At 38.6% G+C, this 23,162-nt stretch overlaps 1 protein-coding gene across 6 annotated transcripts; it reads right to left on the reverse strand.

Moving 5' to 3' along the window:
• Positions 1 to 701: 701 nt before the first annotated feature.
• Positions 702 to 23,140, reverse strand: SEPTIN2 (septin 2). 6 transcript variants are annotated; one of them, XM_068692289.1, is made up of 13 exons: positions 23,029 to 23,140; positions 21,649 to 21,681; positions 20,289 to 20,409; positions 16,949 to 17,035; positions 15,949 to 16,072; positions 14,373 to 14,507; positions 12,689 to 12,806; positions 9,065 to 9,166; positions 8,619 to 8,764; positions 7,911 to 7,994; positions 5,784 to 5,841; positions 3,858 to 3,961; positions 702 to 3,454 (listed from the first exon to the last, which is right to left on the reverse strand). In XM_068692289.1, exons 2-12 carry the CDS (start codon positions 21,655 to 21,657, stop codon positions 3,866 to 3,868), a joined length of 1,080 nt encoding a protein of 359 aa, XP_068548390.1. In that variant the 5' UTR covers positions 21,658 to 21,681; positions 23,029 to 23,140; the 3' UTR covers positions 702 to 3,454; positions 3,858 to 3,865. The 6 variants fall into 6 exon arrangements, with proteins under 6 accessions (XP_068548390.1, XP_068548391.1, XP_068548393.1 ...); XM_068692290.1 differs by lacking the exon at positions 23,029 to 23,140 and adding an exon at positions 22,858 to 22,867 and having other exon boundaries at positions 21,649 to 21,683; XM_068692292.1 differs by lacking the exon at positions 23,029 to 23,140 and adding an exon at positions 22,778 to 22,797.
• Positions 23,141 to 23,162: the final 22 nt, after the last annotated feature.

The raw sequence follows: 23,162 nt of genomic DNA on the forward strand, positions 1-23,162 counted from the left end.
TTCAAAACAATCCATGAAGTTGTCACAGCATGCACAAGTCTTACCCCTGCGGAGTGGTCTGACAGCACCATGTGCACCTCCCAGCAGTGCAGAGCAATCCAACAAAGCAACCTCAAGTGACCTGTCCAGGTCAGGGCACATGAAAGGTAACACGTTTCGAATTCAAAGGACTGCCATAAAATGCTCTGGTATTAACAGTTAGCTCAGGAATCTAAGAACAAGGACACAGCCTGGTGCTCTCAATCTGTAACAGCCATACAGGTGGTTGGCACAGTTTTACAGGAAGTTGAGCCCCAAATTATTATGGAATTTCTAGAACAAAGATCAAAAAGCCTTTGACTCTCTCTTGAAATGAAGCACAATTCACTAGAAAACACAAGAACCCTTCTGCATAAAGCACCACCCACAAAAAGTAGCTTCATTCTGTGTTAACAGAATAATTAGGGGACGTGTAAGTTTGGTGAGAACTGCTGAAAAAGCAAGGTCCCATCGGTAGGGCTTCAGCATCTCTGGGAGCACCCGACGGAAATGCACTGTACCAATAAATGTGGAGCATGCAATATTTAACGGACATACTGTATGCAGCTTCAGCATGGTGTTCTCTTTCAATGTCTCCTTTATATTTAAAACATATCACCACAAACAAACAAACATTACCAGGGTTGATTATAACAAGGAATCAAAACAAAAGACAAAAAAAATGTTTTTGCATTTTTATTATAGTCTTGGCTAGTGACAGTACATAAACCAGAATATAACAGTAAGTTTTTTGTGCCAAGAGCAAGACATCTTTGCCACCAAATATAAACCTCTGCAAATTCAGAAGTATTTTGACTCCTAAATTAGAAACTGTAACAGAGCTATAAAAGAAAACAAATTATAGCCAGTTCAACACCACACCAAACATCTACCTTTTGTCTCCAAGTCTTTCTTCTACCAGTACTTGAAGGTTGTCTAAAAAAAAAGAATCTGTGAAACATAGTTTCACTTTTTATGTCTCACCATGAAACCACTGATGCAAGGCCAATGCAAGAGAATTGAAGGGAAAAGAGACCTTCAGAGACATCAGGCACACTACAAATGAAAGACTTGGGAAGCAATTAGCTTTCAGTTAAAATGGCAAGTGCCATAAACTTTATTTTTCCCATGAAAAAAATATTTATGAAAATATTTCTCCTGCTAGAATTTATAAATCAAAAATTACTTGCCTAAGAATCATCCAGAATACTTTACCCTGATGAAATATTTCAATAGATGCTATTTCAAAGGTTAAGATATAGCCTAAAGTAATTCCACAGGTAGTGACCAAACAGCACTTAATGCACAGACAACCTACTTTTACTCCCATGTTAGAAAATATAGGAGAAAAAGCAACATACACAGAGAGTTACATGTACAACCCGGGACTGGTTTGCACACACAGATTTCACAGTTCAAATACTGGTTCCCAGTCCTATTGCAGCTTACGGTACCTACCAAGCTTATATGTGAAAACACAAATGTCACTGTGTCGCTGTGCTCAAAACATTTATCAGAGATACCAGACTAATAATAGCTTAAAAGCAGGCAAATGCTGCAGAATCAGAACAAAACCGGATTGGTGGCAACTACAGAACAGTATGGGAGCTCACAAAATACTTAGTAAAACACGAGTTACTTTTCTGGCATATTTATGACTACTGACTCACAAAAATGTATCAAAGATTTAGAAATACATAAGGTGCTGTGGAGTTGTTGCTTTGCTTTTTTTTTTTTTTTCTGGTAATACTGCTATGTTATTTCTATGTGCTATTTAGAAAAGGCAATACAAGAACTTGGAAGTGCATGCTTTTCCATCTAAGTTTTATGTGTATATAATTTGACAAAACGGGACTTAGCCACTTCTGTGCATCTACATACATGTATATAAAAAGGTTCTCATTTACACCTTTGTGACGGTTAGGGAAGATCACGTGTGTCATATACAAAACTTTGCGAATAATTGCTTTTGCAAAGAAAAATGGAGCTCCATTTTTTTTTCTCTGCCCAGCAAAGGCTAGGGCAGAGAACTTTGCTTCACATTTTTAGAAAGATTCAAATATAAAGCGATTCATAAAACAGCAGTTTCAGGCAGGTAAAAATTTCTTCTGCTTAGCAGGTTCATATTTAACCTAGCCATTTGAGTATCACTGAAATTAGCTGTAGAAATATTATTATTTTTTCAAAAAAAAAAAATTAAAAATTATAAAAATCGTTGCTGCACCTGAGCTCAGAACAGAGAAAAGCTGGAATTCTATCTACTTATTGGCTGTCCAGATGTTTTGTAACACATCACATTAGGAAATATGATTTCTGGCAGAGTAACTGCGTACTCTTCTCAGCTGCCACCTACATAGCTGTACGCTATAGCTGTTATTACATATGGCAAATTCAGTACCTACCACGATATGCAGCAGAAGTCCAGCCAAGCTCAAAACCAGTTTCCTTTGCTATCAGCATTAAGGAAAGTGACCTTGGCCTAAAAAACTGTGTAACACATTGGAGTCACCTCATAAGTATTACTGCTAACTCCAGGACCTTAAAATATAGTTCACTTTGATCCTGTCAGGCACAGATCACTCTAAAAAGAGTGGAAGTGTGCTAGTATATATGTTATACTACAATTAACAGTTTGCAATGCCCTAAAAATAGTATGAAAATACTCTCTAGGAATTAAAGAATTTCTTATGCATTTGGATATGGAAACACCCATGGACATAAAACTACTCTTTGGGGTTTATCTCATTTAACATACCAACATTATTCAAGCTTATTTGGTTACAGTAATGCCAGAAAACAGCAGGACTGATTTGTGCTGACGTACAAGAAACTCTTAAAAATACAGTGTGCCCTTAAAGAGGTATTTCCTCTTATTTCTTTTATTAAGACACAAGGCATGCCTGAATTCTAACTAGATACTTGCAGAGGCCAAAGGAGATCACCTGCACTCAGCAGAGACAGAAGAAGGGCTAGGGTCTCACAGACACACACCTGTAAACACTGCAAAAATATAAAACTAACCTTGCAAAGTTCCCTAATTAGTGACTATTACACACTACTGATATCACTAATAGCTGTTTATTTCTAAACATAATACAAAGTTAAAAGCAGGGAGTTAGTACGCCATATTAAAGCAAATCATCTAACGCCATGTCAGGCTAGAAGTTTCATTGTCTATTTTGTATCCCTAATACAATGGGAAACTGAAAATAAGCTCAATATAAGAATTACAAAACAAAAAGTCAAGTGTGTATAATATATAAAATACTGACTGACTACATGTTATGAAATACGTATCACAAGAGTTACCACAACGCGTTTCCGTGTTAAATTCTAAAATAATCTCCAAGTCACAAATTGGGCAAAAGGCATCCGTGTAACACCACCGTAATTCAAATCCATGGAGTGTCTCCATTAAGTCAAGGTATAAAGTAATCTGAAAACAAGACAGAAAAATGCAATTTAAGATCTGCTATCTCCTTACATTGATAAAAAAGAAGCATAGACATTTTCAAAGCCACAATGAAACAACTTTGTGAGTTTGCGAACTACCCATTTATAGAATCTGAAAGATTACTTCCGTGATTCTTTCCAACGTACATTGTATAGACTTTCTGAAAAAAATGAATGCAAATATATGTGTCTGTGTAAGGCCACACTAATGTTTGGTTTAGTTTCAAGCCATTTCACTTCATAAACATCAGCTAAACGTTAAAAATTAAAACAAAAGCTGAAACCTACACAAACACGTCTTGTAAACATTTTTCCAAAACTTAATAGCACCCATAATAATGAGTAATAAAGAAAAACTTTGTAAAGTAGCTATTTGAACACCTTACCAAAGACTTTATACATGATGTCCACTGCTATCTCCTTCTCCACTTTGCATTTGCATCTGCATTTGTGCCTGCATTCTTGCGATCATCTCCTGCATGCGACGAAGCTGAAAATAGAGCATAGGAAAACCTTTAGCCTCATCTCACCTCAGAACACGGTCCTTTGCTGTCACCACACTATTTATTATTCATATTAAAGAGGGAACACGCATCTGCATTGGCTTCATCTGACAAGCAGCAATCTCAGGTTATGGCTTGTTTTAATGCTGCTCATCTACATCCACTAAGAGGTTGGAAAATTGCCTGACTGAAATAAGCAGGCTGTATTAGTTTAACTTGGGACAAGGTTTCTAAGTATCCCCAGAAGAAGCAAAGATTTCCATTTAAGTTTAACAGATAAGAATGATGGTGTTGAAGTGCTGAACAAGCACACTTACCAAAGCTTATCATAGGAACACAAGCAGCTTGTTTAAGTTCCTCCAACTACACCTATATATCTGCCATCAAAAATAAAACCCTGTGAGGATTACTTCTCAACTTCCGTACCAGTGATGACTCGGTGGAAGTAAGGATTACAGGTAAACCATCCAAGGAGATGTATGCATTATTAAAAAACTGTTTTAGTTCAGTTGTACAACACTGCAACATTTAAACACAGGGTAATCAAGTAACTCAGCTACTAAGACTAAGTCCGGTACATTCAACAGGGTTGACTTAAATTCTTTCATGGTACGGAACTTTGAAAGATAAGAAGTCAGCCACAGCACTGAAATATTTTTTGGGTGTCTTTGCTTATTTACACTTTAAACTCGGACTGAAATGTTAAACTTAACAATGAAAATTAAGCCAGTAAGACGTTACACTACAGTTTTTTCATATTCCTTGAAACAACAATCTTTTCCCTGGCTATCTTTTGGGACTTGGTTAGCTACTAAGGCCAGTACTGGGAGCCTGAGGGTCTTCTTGAGCTAGGGCATATCAAAAGATCCATCTAACTCAGCCTTCTTTCCAGACTGGCTATTAGGAAATGAATGGAAAAGCCCAACAGCAGGTGCACACACATGACATAAGCTCTCAAATTCTAGAAATATGTCAATTCAGAACTTTCTAAATCAAAACATTCTGCCATTGTGTTTAGCGACCACCTTCAAGTTCTCGATATGCTCAAAATTCCATGCTAATGAGTACCACAATTTACAAATACCTTATATACTAAAAGTATCTTTTCTGTTAAAAAAATAAAAAGCCACCTATTAATTTCATTAAATTCAGCCTGCTTCTTTAATTGTAGTTTCCCATTCATCCTGACGGCTATGATTGTATAAACCCCTCACTACATCCTTCCCTTCTGTCATCTACTCCCCAAAAGGAACATTAAGTAGTATGCCATCAGAGGGGACCTGCCTCAGGTCTCTGCTTTAGCCATTCTGCCCACTCTTTGCTATTCAGTATTTTTTCTAGTCATAGCTATATCCTCTTTGAATTAGGGGGACCACAAAAACAGTGTTAGAGCTCTGAATTATGGATTTATCACAGTGGCAAAACGAGAATTTTCATGTTGTTCTTCATTCCTGGTAATTCCCACCATTGTTTCCTCCCTTGCTGCCGAGCATAACTTTTTCCCAATCTGCAATTGCTGATTTTAGAACCTTTTCTCATATATGATGGCTGTCCCTTCCTGCACAAATGACTTGTACAATGGAATCTGATGTTTACCAGATTCTGCTTGTTCCAATAAATTAGTATTCTGAGGCTCTTCTATACTTTTCCACTTTCTCTTTTGTTACTGTACCTTGAATAACTTTATATCAGCAAATTTTGTCTTTCCCTTTACAAATGATCAAGATCATGCAAATCAACTGACTTAAAACAGCAATAAAAAAAATAAAAATTCCCCCATCACAAGAGTACAGAAATTTTTCATCTTACTTCAGCTTCTTTTTCAAGCAGAATCTGGTCTTTATTTACTTCTTCATCTTCTATTTTCCTACAATAAACAGATATTGGTCAACAACATGCATACACTCTGGATCTTGCCTTTCCAGTGAATATTTTGTTGACAAAAAACAAGGCTTTCAGAACACATTGTATATATTTCATAACAAACACAAAGTTTACTGAAACATGTTCCCCACGTAGCTGCTATTCACTTTTTTTTAATATATATTTATTCCTTATCCTTTATGAAGTTATGCCCAGAACAAGCATAAGCTTCAAAATGAGTTCTGGCTATGACATGACAGATCTTTTTACATAGGTATCAGTGAAAACTATTTCTGAAAAGTATTCACATGCAGAAGTTTACCTGATTATAACATTATCTTAACTGATTGCAATTGGTGTGCCATGCAGGTATAGCAATTCAGAAATCTGAGTACAGAAACACTGTACTCAATTCTTTTTCACAGGTGCAGTAAATCGATACAAATTGATACACAAAATCAAAACAATGCCGGACAAGATGTTAACAAAAATATGGAAGCAGCATGTAAAACATCTAGAAATTATTAATCTGAAAACTCAGCTACCCTCAGGTGGATCCTTTTTTTTGTTGCATTTCTATCCCATCTCTAACTTCATGAACCACATTTACTTGCAAACACCTAAACAGTATACATTAAGTTATATCTTACCCTTAAAGCTTCTAGAAAGTAAAAAGCTAAACCCAACAAAATAGGAAGTCCATTCTCCTTTTTTCAGTACTGCATTGTACTTAAAAATCATTTATTAAAAGTCATTCCAAAAAAAAGGAGTACATTTATCTTTGAGAAAACTTGCTTCTGTGCATTTGCACGCTTTTCTGTAAGATTGCCAGAGAAATCAAATCCCGTGTCCAAAAGCCTCTAGAAACACTGCCAAGGACTGCCAGTGGAATAGGTACAAATCTGAAACAAATTCCCGTGTAAAGCACCCTCACTTACAATAGCTTAACTCAAGTGCAGGAACACTTTGGAAATGTAAAAACAAAGATCTCTCTGCCACTTAGCTAGACAAGACACAAAAGCATGTTTAATTGCACAAAGATATCTAAACTTAACAGCAACTGACCGTCACGGGTCCTTGGCAGAGGCAACTTCAAATCCTCAAAAAAATGAGGATTTTTTTGACTTTACTTTAACTCTAGACACCCTAACATGACACTACTTCTAAGACCTTTGTAAATACCTTTTGGGTAATAGGTACCGGAACTTGACAGTTTTTTAGCTTGAATTTCAGAACTCAGGATTTAAGTCAGGGGGGAAAAGTATGTCACCATGGCTGAAGGGAAAACTGAACTAGTAGGCCAATCCTACAGGCAGAATCAAACTCCTTTTTCTGAAAATAGACCAGGCATATGACAAAGCCTATTTCAAGAGTAGAAGTTACATAATGGAAAAAGCTTTGCAAAATGTATCAAATCCACTGAAATGTGCAATTATGAAACCCTCTAGTGGTTGAAATAAGAGAAGCAACCTAAAAATCTAAACCAGGAAACACACGCAGTTTTCAGCAAGAGCTCACGAACTCAACTTTGTAAACCCTGCTATTTTAGTTTAAAATGGGGTATTCTGCCTGCCTGTTTTACCACAGCTCAAAAGAGGGTAGAAAGACATTATTCTCTGACTGCTTTACGAAGAAAATTATTTATTTATGTTGTGTTAAATAAAGTAGTGCAGGACTTGTTTCTCTTCTTAAAGACACGGTACAGATATTCAAGTGGTTAAGTCAAAAAAGGGATTTCTTTGAATGCATCAGCTAATCTAATTTGCACATTTTTAGATCTCTGTCATACACATCTGCCCTACTTATATACCCAAACACTCTGATCCAACTGCATTTAAGTCTTAAACAAAACAGAGATCTCACTGTACCCTTTTTAGTGTCACAGCCATCTCTTCAGATTTACATACTACTTTTTCTTACTGTCAGTGTAAGCTGATTGATTGAGTTTTGTGTTGGCTGTAACTAGAGAGCTGTCCATGATCTACGAAATCCTAGCAATGAAATGGGGGGATAGGAGAAGAATAAAATAAATTCAGAGGAGGAAGAAACTGCTTATAACAATAAGATGACCACCTGCCGCCTCGTTTGAGCCTCTCAGAGCGGAAGTTCTCATAGTGAAGATCCTGGGTCACCTCTTGAAGATCTTGCATATGGGTGCTAGAGGAAGGAAGAAAAATCAAAAGATAAAACACATCAGCGTCACATCAGCATGGTTAAGGAACTCGTACATTCAGCACTGCATTCGGTCACTGAGTTCAGTGCATGCACCCATTTAACATGCTAATTTCAAAGCTAACGCAAGTTAAATAGGTGCAATGAAAGACAGAGACACCACCCCAGACCCCGAGACAGCCTCTGTGTAAGCCTGTACTCCTGTGTGAGACATTTGACGAAGCAGTGCTGGGCAGGGGATGCTGAATAGCACAGCTGAAAAAACTTAAATACCAAAATTGTGAAGTCTATAAAAGCACACAGAAACAAGCACAATGTACAAAGCAACCTGGTTTATATTCATGGCCATCTGTGTTCAACAGAAGAATTAGACATACGATTATTTTCACAGAACTTCTGAGTAATTCCGATTGGAAAGGATTTGTGGACCTCTCATCCAATCCTTACCTAGGCCTACACTAACTAGATCAAGGTTGCTCATGGCCTTCTCCAGATGAATTCCACATCCCTGAGGATTCCGCAACCGCTCCACACCCCCGTCCCAATGTTTCAGTATCTTTCTAATTTATTTATTTATTTACTACTATTTAATTGGAGTTTTCTACTTACATTAGCATGGTCCTCAGCTTCAGAAAGTCATTATGTTCAGGATTCTCCACTTCAACGACACCCCATGGGTAAAGTCGGCCTCTAACTTTTTTACCTTTAGCTTCAATGAGTTGATTGGATCCCACTACACAAAATGGAATGCTGGCCTGAAAGTCAAAAATTCAAAAATTACCAACAATGAGCTAGACAAACAACTAAAAAAAAAAAAAAAAAACTCTTATTCCTCTCAGCACTGCATATATTGGTAGTAAGTACACAATGTTTTTAATTTGAAGCTGTCAAAAAAGCTTGTAGGGGAAAAAAATGTCATTGTAACCACTATCTTCCAGATAAGGAAGCCTAGGCACAGAGCTACAGTAACTCACTCAAGGTCTCATCAAAGGTCACGTTCTGTCTTTTGTTTTAAAGCCATCTGAGCACTCTGAAAAGATACAGTGTATTCATACCTTCAGCAGTCTTGTCTGTTCTTTAAAATCTTCATCCTCGTCTGATTCAGCATCAGGCAGGTGATAAATCTTGATGCCATGCTCTTCGATTTCATCCAGAATCTGAGATTTACATAAAAGAAACAGAGGTAATATACATGTAAAGCGAGCACTTTTAAAACTTAAGGTAAAATTAATCAGGACAGAGATTGTGTATATCTTACTAATTCATATTCATTGCCAACTATTTGTTTTTAAGGAAGATATTCAACAACTCCTTGCCACAGACCTTCAGACAAACAGTGGCACATTTATTCCATTTCTTTATTTTAACCTTTCGAAAGCTTCCACTATTTAAAAATTGTATTCACAATGAAATCAGCTTCATTGAGGAAACTCAGTCCTCCTGAAAAAATATCTACCAAATAACAATGATTATTGTACGTAAACGAGACCTGCAATTGAGCCTTGCAGTGTTTCATCTCCAACAATTTATTACACATAAAATTACACATATAACTAGCTGTGAAATTTTATTTTAAACAAAGATATAAAAACAATGCAAAAAATTCTTCCTCCCTTATTCATCTTACTCCACATTAGCTGTAACTGTCAATCCACATTAGCTGTAACTGTCAAAACGGAAGTACAACCTTCCTTGTCCTTCCTACGGAATATTATATTCTAGTATAGAATATTACTATATTCTAGTCTTACTTGAGAACAAAACTGAGTTTCCAAACAGGATTAGAGATTTTTAAAATGTCACAGAATGTAGAAGTTTTAACCTTTTGACACTAGTATTATTTGCCATGCACTTTGCAATGGAAGAAAATTAATGTATTTCAGCCATTTAAGTCCCTGAACATCAAGTAGCAAAGCTTTTTTTGTGTGTGTTGTACTTGCCTATTTAAAATACGCAAATTTATTTTGCTTTCTGTTTGCCTCATTTCATTCACATCTTGATTCTGATTGAAAACCCATGGTTCACTCCTCATTCAAAATGCAAATTAGAGAGAAAAATTGCTTAATTCAGGTGATGATCATCCTCTTTCCTGCAACCTAAGGCATACCTAATGCTGCTTTACTGTGTCAGTAATTATCCTTAGCTTTTGCAAAATGTAACATAGCAGCAAGACAGCGCTATACTGCAACTGTGTTTAAATGTGAACAGTTCAACCAGGGGATCAGGCCCAGTCATCATAGGTTCATGAAAGGCAAGTCCTGCCTAACCAACCTCATCTCCTGTGACCTGCCTGGTGGATGAGGGAAAGCCTGTTGACAGTCTGCCTAGACTTCAGCAAGGCTTTTGTCAGATTCTCCCACAGCATTCTCCTGGAAAAGCTGGCAGCCCATGGCTTGGACAGGCACAGGCTGTACTGGTTTAAAAACGGGCTGGGTGACTGGGCCCAGAGAGTGGTGGTGAACAGAGTGAAATCCAGCTGGTGACTGTCACCAGTGGTGTTCCCCAGGGGTCGGTGTTGGGGCCCAGCCTCTTTAATATCTTTATTGATGACCTGGGTGAGGGAATTGAGAGCACCCTCAGTAAGTTTGCAGGTGACACCAAACTGCAGGAAGTGTCGATCTGCCAGAGGGCAGGAAGGCCCTGCAGAGGGACCTGGGCAAGATGGGTCAGTGGGCAGAGGCCAAGGGGATGAGGTTCAGCACAGCTCAGGGCCGGGTCCTGCACTTTGGCCCCAACAACCCCATGCAGCACTACAGGCTGGGGGCAGAGTGGCTGGAAAGCTGTGCAGAGGGAAGGGATCTGGGGGTGCTGATGGATGCTCACCTGACAACAAGCCAGCAGTGTGCCCAGGTGGCCAAGAAGGCCAACGGCATCCTGGCTGTGTCAGGAGCAGTGCAGCCAGCAGGGCCAGGGAGGTGATCGTCCCCCTGGGCTCTGCTCTGGTGAGGCCGCACCTCAAGTGCTGGGTTCAGCTCTGGGCCCCTCACTGCCAGAAGGACATCGAGGCCCTGGAGCATGTCCAGAGCAGGGCTGCGAAGCTGGGGAAGGGCCTGGGACACAAGTGCTGTGAGGAGCGGCTGAGGGAGCTGGGGGGGTTTGGTCTGGAGAAGGGGAGGCTCAGGGGAGACCTCATTGCTCTCTGCAACTGCCTGAAAGGAAGCTGTGGGGAGCTGGGGATCGGCCTCTGCTCACAGGTAACCAGTGATAGGACCAGAGGGAACAGTCTCAAGCTGTGCCAGGGCAGGTTCAGGGTGGAAACGAGACATTTCTGCTCAGAAAGAACAGTCAGGCACTGGGACGGGTTGCCCAGGGAGGTGGTGGAGTCACCGTCCCTGGGGGTGTACAAGGAAAGGCTGGACGTGGTGCTTGGGGACAGGGTTCAGTGGTGACATTGGTGGTAGGGGGGTGGTTGGGCCAGGTGGTCTTGGAGGGCTCTTCCAAGCCTGGTGATTCTATGACTCAAAGTAATATGTCAGGTAAACAATAAATAGAGTAAAACAGATTAATATATAGTTTACTATTTTAAGACTGTTTACACGTGCCTATCACTCCAAGTGTTGGCTAAAAGGCCTTCCCCACAATCAGTTATGGTCAAATACACCACCTGGAGCCTTGCATTCAGCTCTGGGGCCCCAGCACAAGAAGGACATGGAGCTGTTGGAGCAGGTTTAGAGGAAGCCATGAAGATGACTGACAGGCTGGAGAACTGCTACGGAGCCAGGCTGAGGGAGTTGGGGTTGTTCAGCCTGGAAAAGAGAAGGCTCTGGGGAGACCTTACAGTGTCCTTCCAGTGCCTACAGGGGGCTACAGGAAAGCTGGGGAGGGACTCTGAGTGACAAACACCACAAATCCTTTTTTCTGTATTCGTAACTGTTAAGAATGGCATCAGGAGCTGGAATCCATTTGACATAAACCCAAATTTTTCTCTTAGAAAACAAACCTATTTCTGCAGAATTTTAGCAGAATAAGTATTTCAAAGTAATGTAGTTTTGCAAGTTGGGTAAATTAACTATAAGGGTTTTCAGAATGGGATAGGAATAGACAAAGTTTTAAATATAACAAATAAGCCTGCATGAAATGAGCACAACTTAATTCTCTATCACTTCAGTCTAAACTTCATAGTTACTAACTCATGATGGTTTGTTGTACTGTTCCTCCCCTCAGTAAATACTACGAAGTCCTACAAGACTGAATGTGTTCAGGCGCCTAGCCTATGGAAGGAGGAATGTATTAGAAGAAAGTGACATAGTAAAATCTTTGAAAAATCCTGTTTTTCAATCATCAGTATTCTGACATATGAAGATTATAGATGCTTTGTCTCTGCTTCGGAGATTATGGTCTCTGCTTTGGGACTGATCAACCAGGTCAGGAGAAATTACCACTAGCAAATGCACTTAGATATTTTCCAAAGTTTCAAAATTCACTCAGTGTAATTGTAGATGTAGCCAGATCTGCCATTTCACAGGCAACATTTTAAAAGACAATTTCTCAGTTAAATACATAACAGAAGAACTCACAAAGTATCAGACTACATATTAAATAATGCTACACAGTGCACATGAAATTATATTTTTCTTGGTGAGAACAGAGTAAGGGTGAAAGAGAACACTCCTCTTGTCAGTGACCAAGTTGCTATAGCCGAAGTATAACACTTTTCTGTGAGCCAGAAAAATACTTACCCTCTTCTTTAGTCTTTCTCGCTCTTTCAGAGAAAGTGTATCAGCTTTTGCAATCACTGGTACAATATTTACTTTGTTGTGTATGGCCTTCATAAATTCAACATCCAGAGGCTTAAGGCTAAAAATAAAATATGGAAAAATTGTATTTTTAATCTAAATGACCAAAGTATCTTCACACCAACATTGACAAGAGAACAAAAAAGGCTTTTGTTAAGTATGCTAAGAGCAAGAGGAAGTCTGAGGAAAACATTGAACTGATGCTTGATGAAGATGGCCACCTAACAAATAAGGTTAAGGAAAAGGAGTTTAATGCCTTTGTTTTGCCTCTGTTTTTAATATTAAAGATAGACCTTGGGTTCCCTGGTTCTCTACATTTCTCATGGTCCTCTGAGGACCACAACTGGACAAGCATTAACCTTTCACTGAAGTGGCCACTGAAATTGTAAGGTACAAGTTTTATCAGCTGAACGTTCCTAAATCCGTAGGGCCTGATGGAGTACTGAAGGAGTTAGTGGATGTTATAGCTGGACCCCTCTCAACAATTTCCCAGGTCTTTGGATTCTGGGGAGGACCCTGCTTACTGGAAGCTGGCCAATGTTATACCTGCACAAGAAGAGACCCAGGCAGCTACAGACCTGTCAGTATAACCTCAGTACCCAGAAAAGTTGTGGAGCAGATTGTCCTGGGGGATACTGAAAGATGTTTAAAGAGCAAAGCTACTGTCAAGGAATACCCAACGTGGGTTCATGAAGGCAAAGTCCTGCCTTACTAATTTGATCTACTTCTACAGTAAGGTCACCCACTTAGTGGACAAAGAGAAGGTGGTAGATATAATCTTTCTGGATTTTAGTAAGACTTCTGATACCACCCCTCACAGTATCCTTCTGGATAGATTGTCCAACTGGGAGATAAAAAGGCTCACACTACGCTGGGTGATGAGCTGGCTGAACGGTAGAGCTCAAAGGGTTGTGCTGGGAGGGGCTACATCTGGCTGGCAGCTGGTCATTAGCAGTATTCCCCAGGGCTCATTTCTACAGCTAGTTATGCTCAACATTTTTAACAGTGATCTCGATACAGGAACTGAATCCAAAAGCTTGCTTCAAAACAGCTGGTAAAAGCATTGGAAAGCATGTCCTGTGAGCAGACACTGAGGACATTTGGCTTGTCTAGTCCGGAGAAAAGATGGTTAAGAAGTGACCTCATCACTCTCTACAACTTCCTGAGGAGGAATAGAGAGCGAAGTGCTCATCTCTTCTCCCTGGTAACTTGTGATAGGACATGCAGGAACGGCACAAATCTGTGCAATGAGAGCTTCAGACTAGATATTAGGAAAAATGTCTTTACCATGAACCCTCACGGTCAAACACTGGAACAGACTTCCTTGTGGCATGGTTGATGCCCCAAGCTTGTCCATGTTCAAGAGGCATTTGGATAATGCCCTCATTAATATGCTTTAACTTTTATTTAGCCCTAAAGTGGTCAGGCAATTGGACTCGATAATCTTTGCTGTTCCCTTTCAACTGAAAAATTCTAATTCTAAATGTCCCTCCTTTTAGTTTTAATACTTAAGTAATGACAATCTGATTCTGATAATTTAAAACAAATGGTGCAAAACAAATTCCCTGAAGTGAAAAAAAATGAAGCATTTTTATTTTTCAAAAATAAAAATGACAGAAATACTTACCCATGACCAAACGGTGAAATGAAATAGAAGCAGCAATGAACACGGTTATCTATGATATGCCTTCTGTTCAAACCACTCTCATCATGCAGATATCGCTCAAACTGCTCATCAATGTAGGAGATTATGGTCTTAAAACTGTGAAACAAATTGAGATTTAAGAAATCATGCTCATTCCCAAACGGCCAATAATTTTAGTGAACTTTCAAAGGTTACATTAAAATACCCAGACCTCCTGCTGATGAAGCAGCCTGTTGATGGACAAAAGTAATTTACTGACACTGTAAAATTATCTTAAGCACATACCCGAGCATTTTAATCGAATGCCAAAATAATAAACAATAATTACTATGGATAATAAATATATATATTTACATATTAAGATAAAATACAAATACATATACACATAATGATACACATCTCAACTTCTAAGTAAACTGCTCTTGGGCTAGTATTCATATTGTGATTAGCATTAATTGCACATACTCAGGACAGTCTAAGCTTCTTGTTCTAAATCAATTTAAAACATCAAATTATTGATGCTGATGCAACAGCAAACTCCCCAACAGCTGAAACAAAGATGCAAAAATGCTGAAATCTTGCATCATACTGCTCTGAATTGCATCTCTCTGAACCACTTCACCTTACACACAAATTTGTTTGGTTTGAGCAGACAGCTACACTCCTCCTATTGTATGCTTGCCAACGATAAATACCCAAGGCTAAAAAGATGGAATTATCAGTTTATTACTGAATGGAAGAATAAAATAAGAAGTGCATCTCTGAACACTGGCTTGAGACATTCTGATTCCCAGTTAAGGTGGAGAACCAACCTTAGAAGCAATTCATAGATCCCAAACAAAACTTTAATGGGAGAACAGGGAAGCAAAAAGGGCAGCAAGATGCCACAGTGAGAACGGATGAGATGGACCAGCAAGTTCTTGACAGAAAGTTGGCCAAAGTGCAGCAGAGGCTATCACTGAATGCCATTAATCAAGATTTATTGGTACTTACTAGAAAGCAAACTTTTCAAGACACTCGAGAACCTAAGACAATGAAAATACACTTAAAAAAAAAAAGCATGGAGTCTGAGAGTGCCCAAACAAATGCAGACAAGATCTAATGGTGAATTTTTATTTGCACCAAAGACTAGATGGATTACTTTCTCAGGGGGTTGTTTAATTCACTGTGTCCACTGCTTTCTGAATATACAAGAGTCAAGTACATGATCCACTTAAAACCCCTCCAAACCTAAAAAAGTTAACCAAGGAGAGAGAAAAATACAAAATATCAAAGCATCTGTGTCACAGCATTTTTCAAGCTGTGGATGAAGTTATCTGATGCTTCTTATGTATCTCATATAGCAACTGAAAACATTTTTAAACTTGAATCACATCTAAAATTAAACCAAGCTTCCTCAAAATTAGAAAATTTGCCCATCTCTCCAAAAGCGACACCTCAAATTCAGCACTTAACCTAACACATGAGAAAAGGAAGATATTGACTTATATCATTAGACATAATGTGAAATGGGTGTTCAGTCATCAAATCTAGATCAATATGTACTCTGTGTACGCACCAATCTCGACAATTGATAGCATCTCCATATCCTGGTGTATCTACAACTGTAAGACGAAGCTTCACACCCCTCTCTTCTATTTCAACTGTTGAGGCTTCAATCTGCACAGTGCGTTCAATCTTCTCTAAAAGACAAGAAACTTGATCTTTCAGAACAGAATTTATAAGGCTGTCATATTGAGACACTATCAAAGGATTGATTGTCAGGTTACGAAAATCTTTTAGATTTCTTACTTGTTTCAAATTTTATATAGAAACTGAGGCAAAAGGGAGTGACTGAGAAAAAAGTGTAAGTACTCAGCAATTTGTAGAACAATACTAAATTATACGTAACATGTTATTTTCCTAAGGTTTAAAGCAGTTTTCAGCCAACATGATAAATTTTTAAATCAAGTTGTTTAACAAGTAGCAAAGAAGAAAATAGTATCTATAGTCTTACAATATTCTCTTTCATTGCATTATTGTATGCCTTGTTTAACAGGATAAAAAAGGGACAAGGTATCTGAAGATGAAATAGAGGTGAAGTGCTGTGGTGGCTTTTACCTTGCTGGGCAGCTGAACTCCACCACAACCGCTCTCTCGCTCCCCCTCCTCAGAGGAGGGGAAGAAGAAACAAGTTTGAGTGCACATTCACTATCTACCCAGACCAAAGGAATCAAATTGCAATCCCAAGCAAACATAAAAAGTGTTCAAGTAGAATTGCAATAGATTTAAAAAGTTTCTGATTGCTTTTGCTGATTATTTCTCTTAACATGACACGATGACGTATTTTAAGCAGAGATTAGCAGACAGATGCCAGTATGACTCTTCAACACACCCAAGGACTAAACTACACAGACCAAGAACTCAGTTCTACAATCAGTGGTAGCTCAAGTATCAGCCAATACATTAGAAATTAGTAGAGCTTGAAACAACTGGCTGATAATAAAATCCAAACATAAAAATACTCAACTTCAAATCATCAAGAACAGAAAAAAAAAACAGAACAAAAGTGTGTTTACCAGCAGCTCCTGGGATTATCCTTTCTGGGTAGAGATCTGTCAAGAAGAGGCTGTTTATTAATGTAGATTTTCCCAATCCAGATTCACCTGTGATTCAATTTAAACATAAAGTCAATATATTTGCATGATTAATCTCCACTGTATCCAGAAAGTTTCATCTGACTGTATATTTTTTCATGTCAAATCTACTTTTTTTTTTTGCATTTAAACATTTACAGCTCATTAATACAACTTAGAATTTTGTATTAGAAAAAAATTGCACAGGAATGTTGAATTACAATTTATTCATCTCAACGTTACTATACACTTTCTCAGAGTTTTCAGAGATGATTTGTAATTAAACCTTCTAGGCAAGTGGAATTCTGATCATTTTAAAATTAGACTTTAATTTCCCATATCACGTCTCCTGATTTTTTTTAAGGTAAGCTTTTCTGCTAGCACTCCAGAATATCATACACACTGAGAAGCTGGGCCTTGTCTAGGCCATATCATCAATTTAAACAATGAAAGAGGTGTTACTGAGCTTCTGCAAAGATCACCATCATAAAGTGTGATTTATTCCAACTTTTTACGCTAATGGAGAAAAAAACGAGGGGAAAGGAACATGATATGAGTGCTGAGTATGCATAAAGTAATTTTTTAACTGATGAAATTGGGGTTTACCAAAGCGTACCAGATACGTTTTTCTTCCGGAGTTACTGACTGAGCCATCAGAAAAGTTCAAAAGCTAAGTAACTGGCTAAATATCAAGAAATAAATCAGAAAAAAATGTCAGCATAAAGAAGACCAGCAACTCAAACTGCTCAGTACATGCATTCACTGAACAAATTATTTTTTGAGAATAAAAAAGCAAAAATGGAGAGGGTTACTTGATCCCTCTAAGCAACAAAGTCTGTTCTGTAACAGCAGTCTGAGAAAAATATCTGAACAGCAACAACAAAAAGGAATTCTTTTTTAAAATAAAGATTTGACTAGAAGATGCTGTTTTGTGATGCCTTATAGAACACATCTCTCAAGATAGGATTTTACCAGTGCAGCCTTCACTAGTGAAAGAGACATGCAGCCAGAGTAATTCAACACTCGCATGGCATCATTTCAGCAAAACCAAGAAAACTTCAATTTCAACCAGTGGCACACTTCTTATTTTCATCCTGGGTAAATATTACGTCTAAACCGAATCAGTTTTCATTGCCTCTGTCAAAAACGAATGAAACAGCATCTATTGTAACTACTGGCCCCAGCAGTTAGAGTTGAGTGACTCTCAACTGAAAGAACTGTTTAGATGAAGCCATATCTTAATAATCAGAATAAATATGCAATTGTTAATAAATACAAGTGGTTATGATTTCTTCGGATGCAACAGAGACAAGCAAACATTGTTATAAACTCCAGCTTATTTTTTCCCCAACCATGACAAACAATACTTAAAATAACAACGTGAAGAAAAAGCATTGATCAAGACACTGTCAGTCCAGAAAGCCTAAAAACAGAACAGGCAAAACATTTCCCTGATCAGAAAATGAGAAATACAGTTAGTGGAGAACTACAGTTCAATACAGACATTGTGATACAGCCCACAAGAGAATATACTTAAACCCCATACATATTTCAAGAGAAAGAATTCACATTCCAAACTGCTGAAATAATCAACTTAAAGCGCAGTTTATTTTGTCTTAACTTCCATCAACTGCCTCCCTCTGCTAGCGTATCTCAAAATATCACTCCACATTTTCAATTAAGTTACTTTTCTGCAAGTTTTCTTGCTGCAGTTTTCATTTATCCCTTAGAACAGCGGCAGGCAGTGACTACAGAGTTCAATTTTACTCTGAGACATGGTGGGGTTAATTGCCTTTCTGTTACTCTGACACCATGTCATTTTCCCACAACTTTCTATTCTACAAAAGAGCAGAAACAGCTGTATGGTCTATATAATTTTGCACAGCTTTCTGCAAGAATTGCTTTACATAGCCCTATTTGTGATGCATCTGAAAGAGCTCTGGATATTAAGCACACCCTTGTTTTGCAGACCTAGGATCACAGAACAGTAAATTCCAAAGAGTGACAGCAGATACCAGGATTTCCAACATCTAAAGGCTGGCTTTACCCTTAGATTTTATAAGGTATCCATTATGATACTATCCTAGGCAAATCCAACAGAGCTAAAATGAAATGACTCCCAACAATTAAAAGGCATTTATCAAGCAGTGTAACTTAATTTCCCTATGTCCTTGTTCCCTCTTCCCTCTCCTCCCTCACCCCAGGTAACAGGAAACAACTGCCATAAAATTCTAGGAAGCCGAAAACAAGGGCCAGTGCTGTCCAACATTGCACTGTTGAAGAGATAAATGGGGCAAAAGCAAGGCTAGAGCTGTCATTTGGCAAAACTAATGACAGGTTTGAGGACAGATTCTTCCTACAACTACTGGAATCCAAAACAATTAAGAACTTAAACACCTACTATCACGTACTGACTCACCTCTCCTGCTCATTTCCACAGTGATGTCCCCTTGGACAAATCTAGCACATGCAAATGAGCTTTACTTCTTATGAAGACATAAAGAATCTGACTGCAGACAACTCTATTAGGATACTTCTGTCTTCAAGGTGAAAATTACAGAGTTTAAACACCAAATTCTGGAGTTACAGTGCCCAAGCAATAAGAAATATAGATTCAGGAAAAACACAACAAAGCCTGATTTGTGAAGCCTACTTAATCTGCAAAAATATCACTGACTTTTGAGAGCATGGATCAGAGTCTTTCCACAGATGCAGATTTCTCTTCCCATTCCTGGTATCAATATAGATTGTCAACGAAATACCTAATAGAATTACACTTTAAATTTTAACTGCTAATAGACAATCAGTATCAATTTGAAAAGTAAAGCCTCACATCAAACCAACTAAGTTAATTCTATTCTTCTCTTACAAAAATATTCAGAAGGGGTGGAAAGACCAGAGTTTGGATTCTCTTGAACTACATAGCAAATAGTTTAAATAGTCTCCTTGATACCATTTGCTTAATAAAAACAAGCAAGCAAACAAAGCATCTATTCAAATTCACTTTTAAGCTAAATTTTAAATGGAATGCTTGAACCCTGTAAGACAAAACAAAATTTCTTCACCACATCCACAAAATTATTAACATATTCAAACACTGTTTGCAACATGGAAAACAACTGATGCATGAATTAATAAACTATAAAAGAAAGTTAAATGCTACAGTCCAGAAGAGCTTTCTGATGCTAGCCGACGCCTTACAATAGTAGAAGCAATAACTTTAACTACATGCTCTACATAAGCAAGAATTTGTTGCGAGGAAGACTATGAAACATTTTCTTACCAACCACCATAAGAGTAAATTCAAAGCCTTTCTTCACAGACTTCCGATGAACCTGATTGGGAAGGTTGGCAAACCCAACATAGCCAGGGGTTTCCGGATTGGTAAACTGAGCAGGCTGTTGCTAAAAATAAAATAAGACAATAATAAAAAACCATACAAGATATACTTGTTTGGTAAGTGATCTCCTCAGCTATTTCAAATGCAATAAACCAGAAAAGGAAGCGTGGAAAATCAGTTTTGTAGCTCATTTAGCTCTCAGAAGTTCCGCCTTCGACTGTTCTCACTACAACTTCTTAAGAAACAGAAAAAGTCAATCCCATTGATAAGACGATGGGATTTAACACTTGAAATCATATGATTCAAAACTACATGACATACACAGAGTAAACTAGATGCTTTTTCCTGTTATTCAATAGTTTCATAAAGTATAGAACAACTGCCTTCAATTAAAGCTTAGAAAAAATGTTTCATTTACTCTTGTTTATTCTCATTCACTAAAGATCACCTCAAGTAAAAAAAAAAAAGGTTTATTTATTGAAGTACTGCTAATCACAGTCTTCTTAAATGATGCCTTCACACCCATTTAAAATAAAAATGCTTGTGTGTGAGGCATATGCACTAAAATAAGTATGACTTTTACTAATCTGGTTTTTGGCACTTATGAAGAGATAGTCATCTGCTGAAAGTCCTCATTAGAGATCTCTTTCAAAAGGAAAAGAACATTATACAAGTGTGATTCAAATGCCCTCTACTACAAATACCATAGAGAAATCTTTAGATCTGTTAGTTTCCCTCCTCAAATATATTACTTGAGTACCTTTTATCATTCATTTCACTCCAATAAACTAACATGAATGTTTTAACCTGTTATACCAAACACGAGACCAACAATTAGTTGAATCCCAGCTTTTTTTTTTTTTTTAATATATGTTACTGCACTTTCAGGGAGGATTTTCCTGATCAGTTGACTACATGAACAAATAAATACATTACCAATAAGTTAAATACAAGAACATCCTTCCCTGAAATTATTTCTGCTCAAAACACAGCAGAAGGATGGAAGTTTCAGTGAAAATGTTAACAGGGAACTTCTATACAAATCCATGACCAAAATTAAATCCTTCCAGGAGCATTAGTTAACTACAGAGTTTCATGCTCAGTGTAGAAAATTGCTTTAATATGTATATTATTAAACTCAATAACTCGCTATTGTTTTCTCATTTGTGAGCTGTAAATTTACCTTACACAGGCCCACCAACGACAAAGTAATGGTTAAACAGTCTGTGTCTGTAGGTAATTTTTTAAAAACAAAATATACATTCTGCATTGTTACATATGAAGGCAGAAATGTTATTCTTACCTTAGACATTTTTATGGAAGGTCAGGAACAAATCTGAAAACAAAACAAAAAATATATTCCAGATTATTAAAAATCACATGAGGAAAAAAAAAACAAACTAATATCCACTTTGAATGCTAAATTAGGAAACGAGCATCCTTGAATAAACATTGACATTTTGAAACAGTGCAAATCACTTCTCACAGAGGAAAAATATTTGAATCTTCAGTATTAACAAGGAGCAGGATTGTCAGCAAACATTAGGCAGTTTACTCCCATCAGTAGACAATAAATTCAAGCAATATTAACATGGTAACATTAATGTATGACAAACCATACTGAAGCCTGAAAAAGAAAAGTTCACATCCCTTCCAGAAACTAACCAAAATATGCTAAAAGGCATATTACCACTTACAGGAAATATGTTTTTTTTCAAAGCTCAAAAAAACAACAAAACCCTCACACAGTTTTTTTTTTTCTTTTTAAACTTCCCCCCCTCGCCATTTCCTTTCATGCTTGAGTGTTCTGTAAAGAGTTGATGACTTCAAAAGGAAACGTTTTCCCCTCCTCTTTGGTCTAGATGCTTGCAAACTCAGTCATCCATTTTAACTTTTGCTGCCAAGTTCGGATTTTTGCACACAGCTCTGTCACACAGAGATACAAAGCACAGGGAAAAAAGAAACCTCTCATTTGACACCTCTGTGAAATAACCTCTTGTAACCAAGACCTGCCAACACCAGTGAACTTCTATCAGGCTAACTTGCATGATTTCAAGAGGTATCATTCACTACGATAATCTAAAATGTCACCACGAGCAGGACCCTTGTCAGATGAGTGCTCCAGGTCCCCTTTCTGGTTCCTCCTCTGGCTCACCCTCTTTAACCAAAAAGGGATCTGTTCCCACGCGCAGAGCCCACGTAGCAGAGCTGCCTCTTATCTAGAGGACTCCAACCCTCATTGTGTGGGCAGGAAGCTGTCGCCATCTGACCCCTTCCACTGCCCCCCTGAAGCACGCTCACCCTTCGCACCTCTCAGCACGGAGTGAAAGCCGTGCAGCTCGCTTCTGAGGTAAAATTTCGCTCTAAAAATAAAAACTATTGCCTGCAAGGCCAGGAATTCCCCCGCTAAGCCGGCGTGCGAGCAGCCAAACCTCCTGCAGCCGGAGATGCTCCTCGTGAGGCTTCTCCCCGCGGGCTTTGGGACACCGCCGGGTCCCTGCGGAGCCCCCCACAGCCGCCGGGGGACCCCCACGCTCAGCATCCGATGCTGCAAGCGAGGATTTCCTGAATCTACCCAATTTCAGCGCCGTGGCCCTGCAAGGGGGACGCTACCACCGGGCCTCGAGCACGGCGCACCCTCACAGAGCCCTCACGGATCCCCCTCAGCCCCCCCTCAGCTCACCTCAGCCGCCGGCCCCGCCAACCGCCGCCGCGCGCGCAGCCCCTGAGGCAGGGCGGGAAGCGGAGAGCGGCACCGCCCCCGCCCGCCCTATTTAAGCCCCGCCCCCTTTAAGCCCCGCCCACCGCGCGTTAAGC

Source organism: Anas acuta, chromosome 9 (assembly GCF_963932015.1).
Source record: "Anas acuta chromosome 9, bAnaAcu1.1, whole genome shotgun sequence".
NCBI lineage: Eukaryota > Metazoa > Chordata > Aves > Anseriformes > Anatidae > Anas > Anas acuta.

What these genes read in the sequence shown, in the direction of transcription:
- SEPTIN2 (XM_068692289.1), bottom strand. An exon ending in GATAATCCCAGGAGCTGCTG is followed by an intron (nt 16,073 to 16,948) that starts GTAAACACACTT and finishes CTTGTCTTTTAG; the next exon opens with AGAAGATTGAACGCACTGTG. An exon ending in AACAGACAAGACTGCTGAAG is followed by an intron (nt 8,765 to 9,064) that starts GTATGAATACAC and finishes TTTGACTTTCAG; the next exon opens with GCCAGCATTCCATTTTGTGT.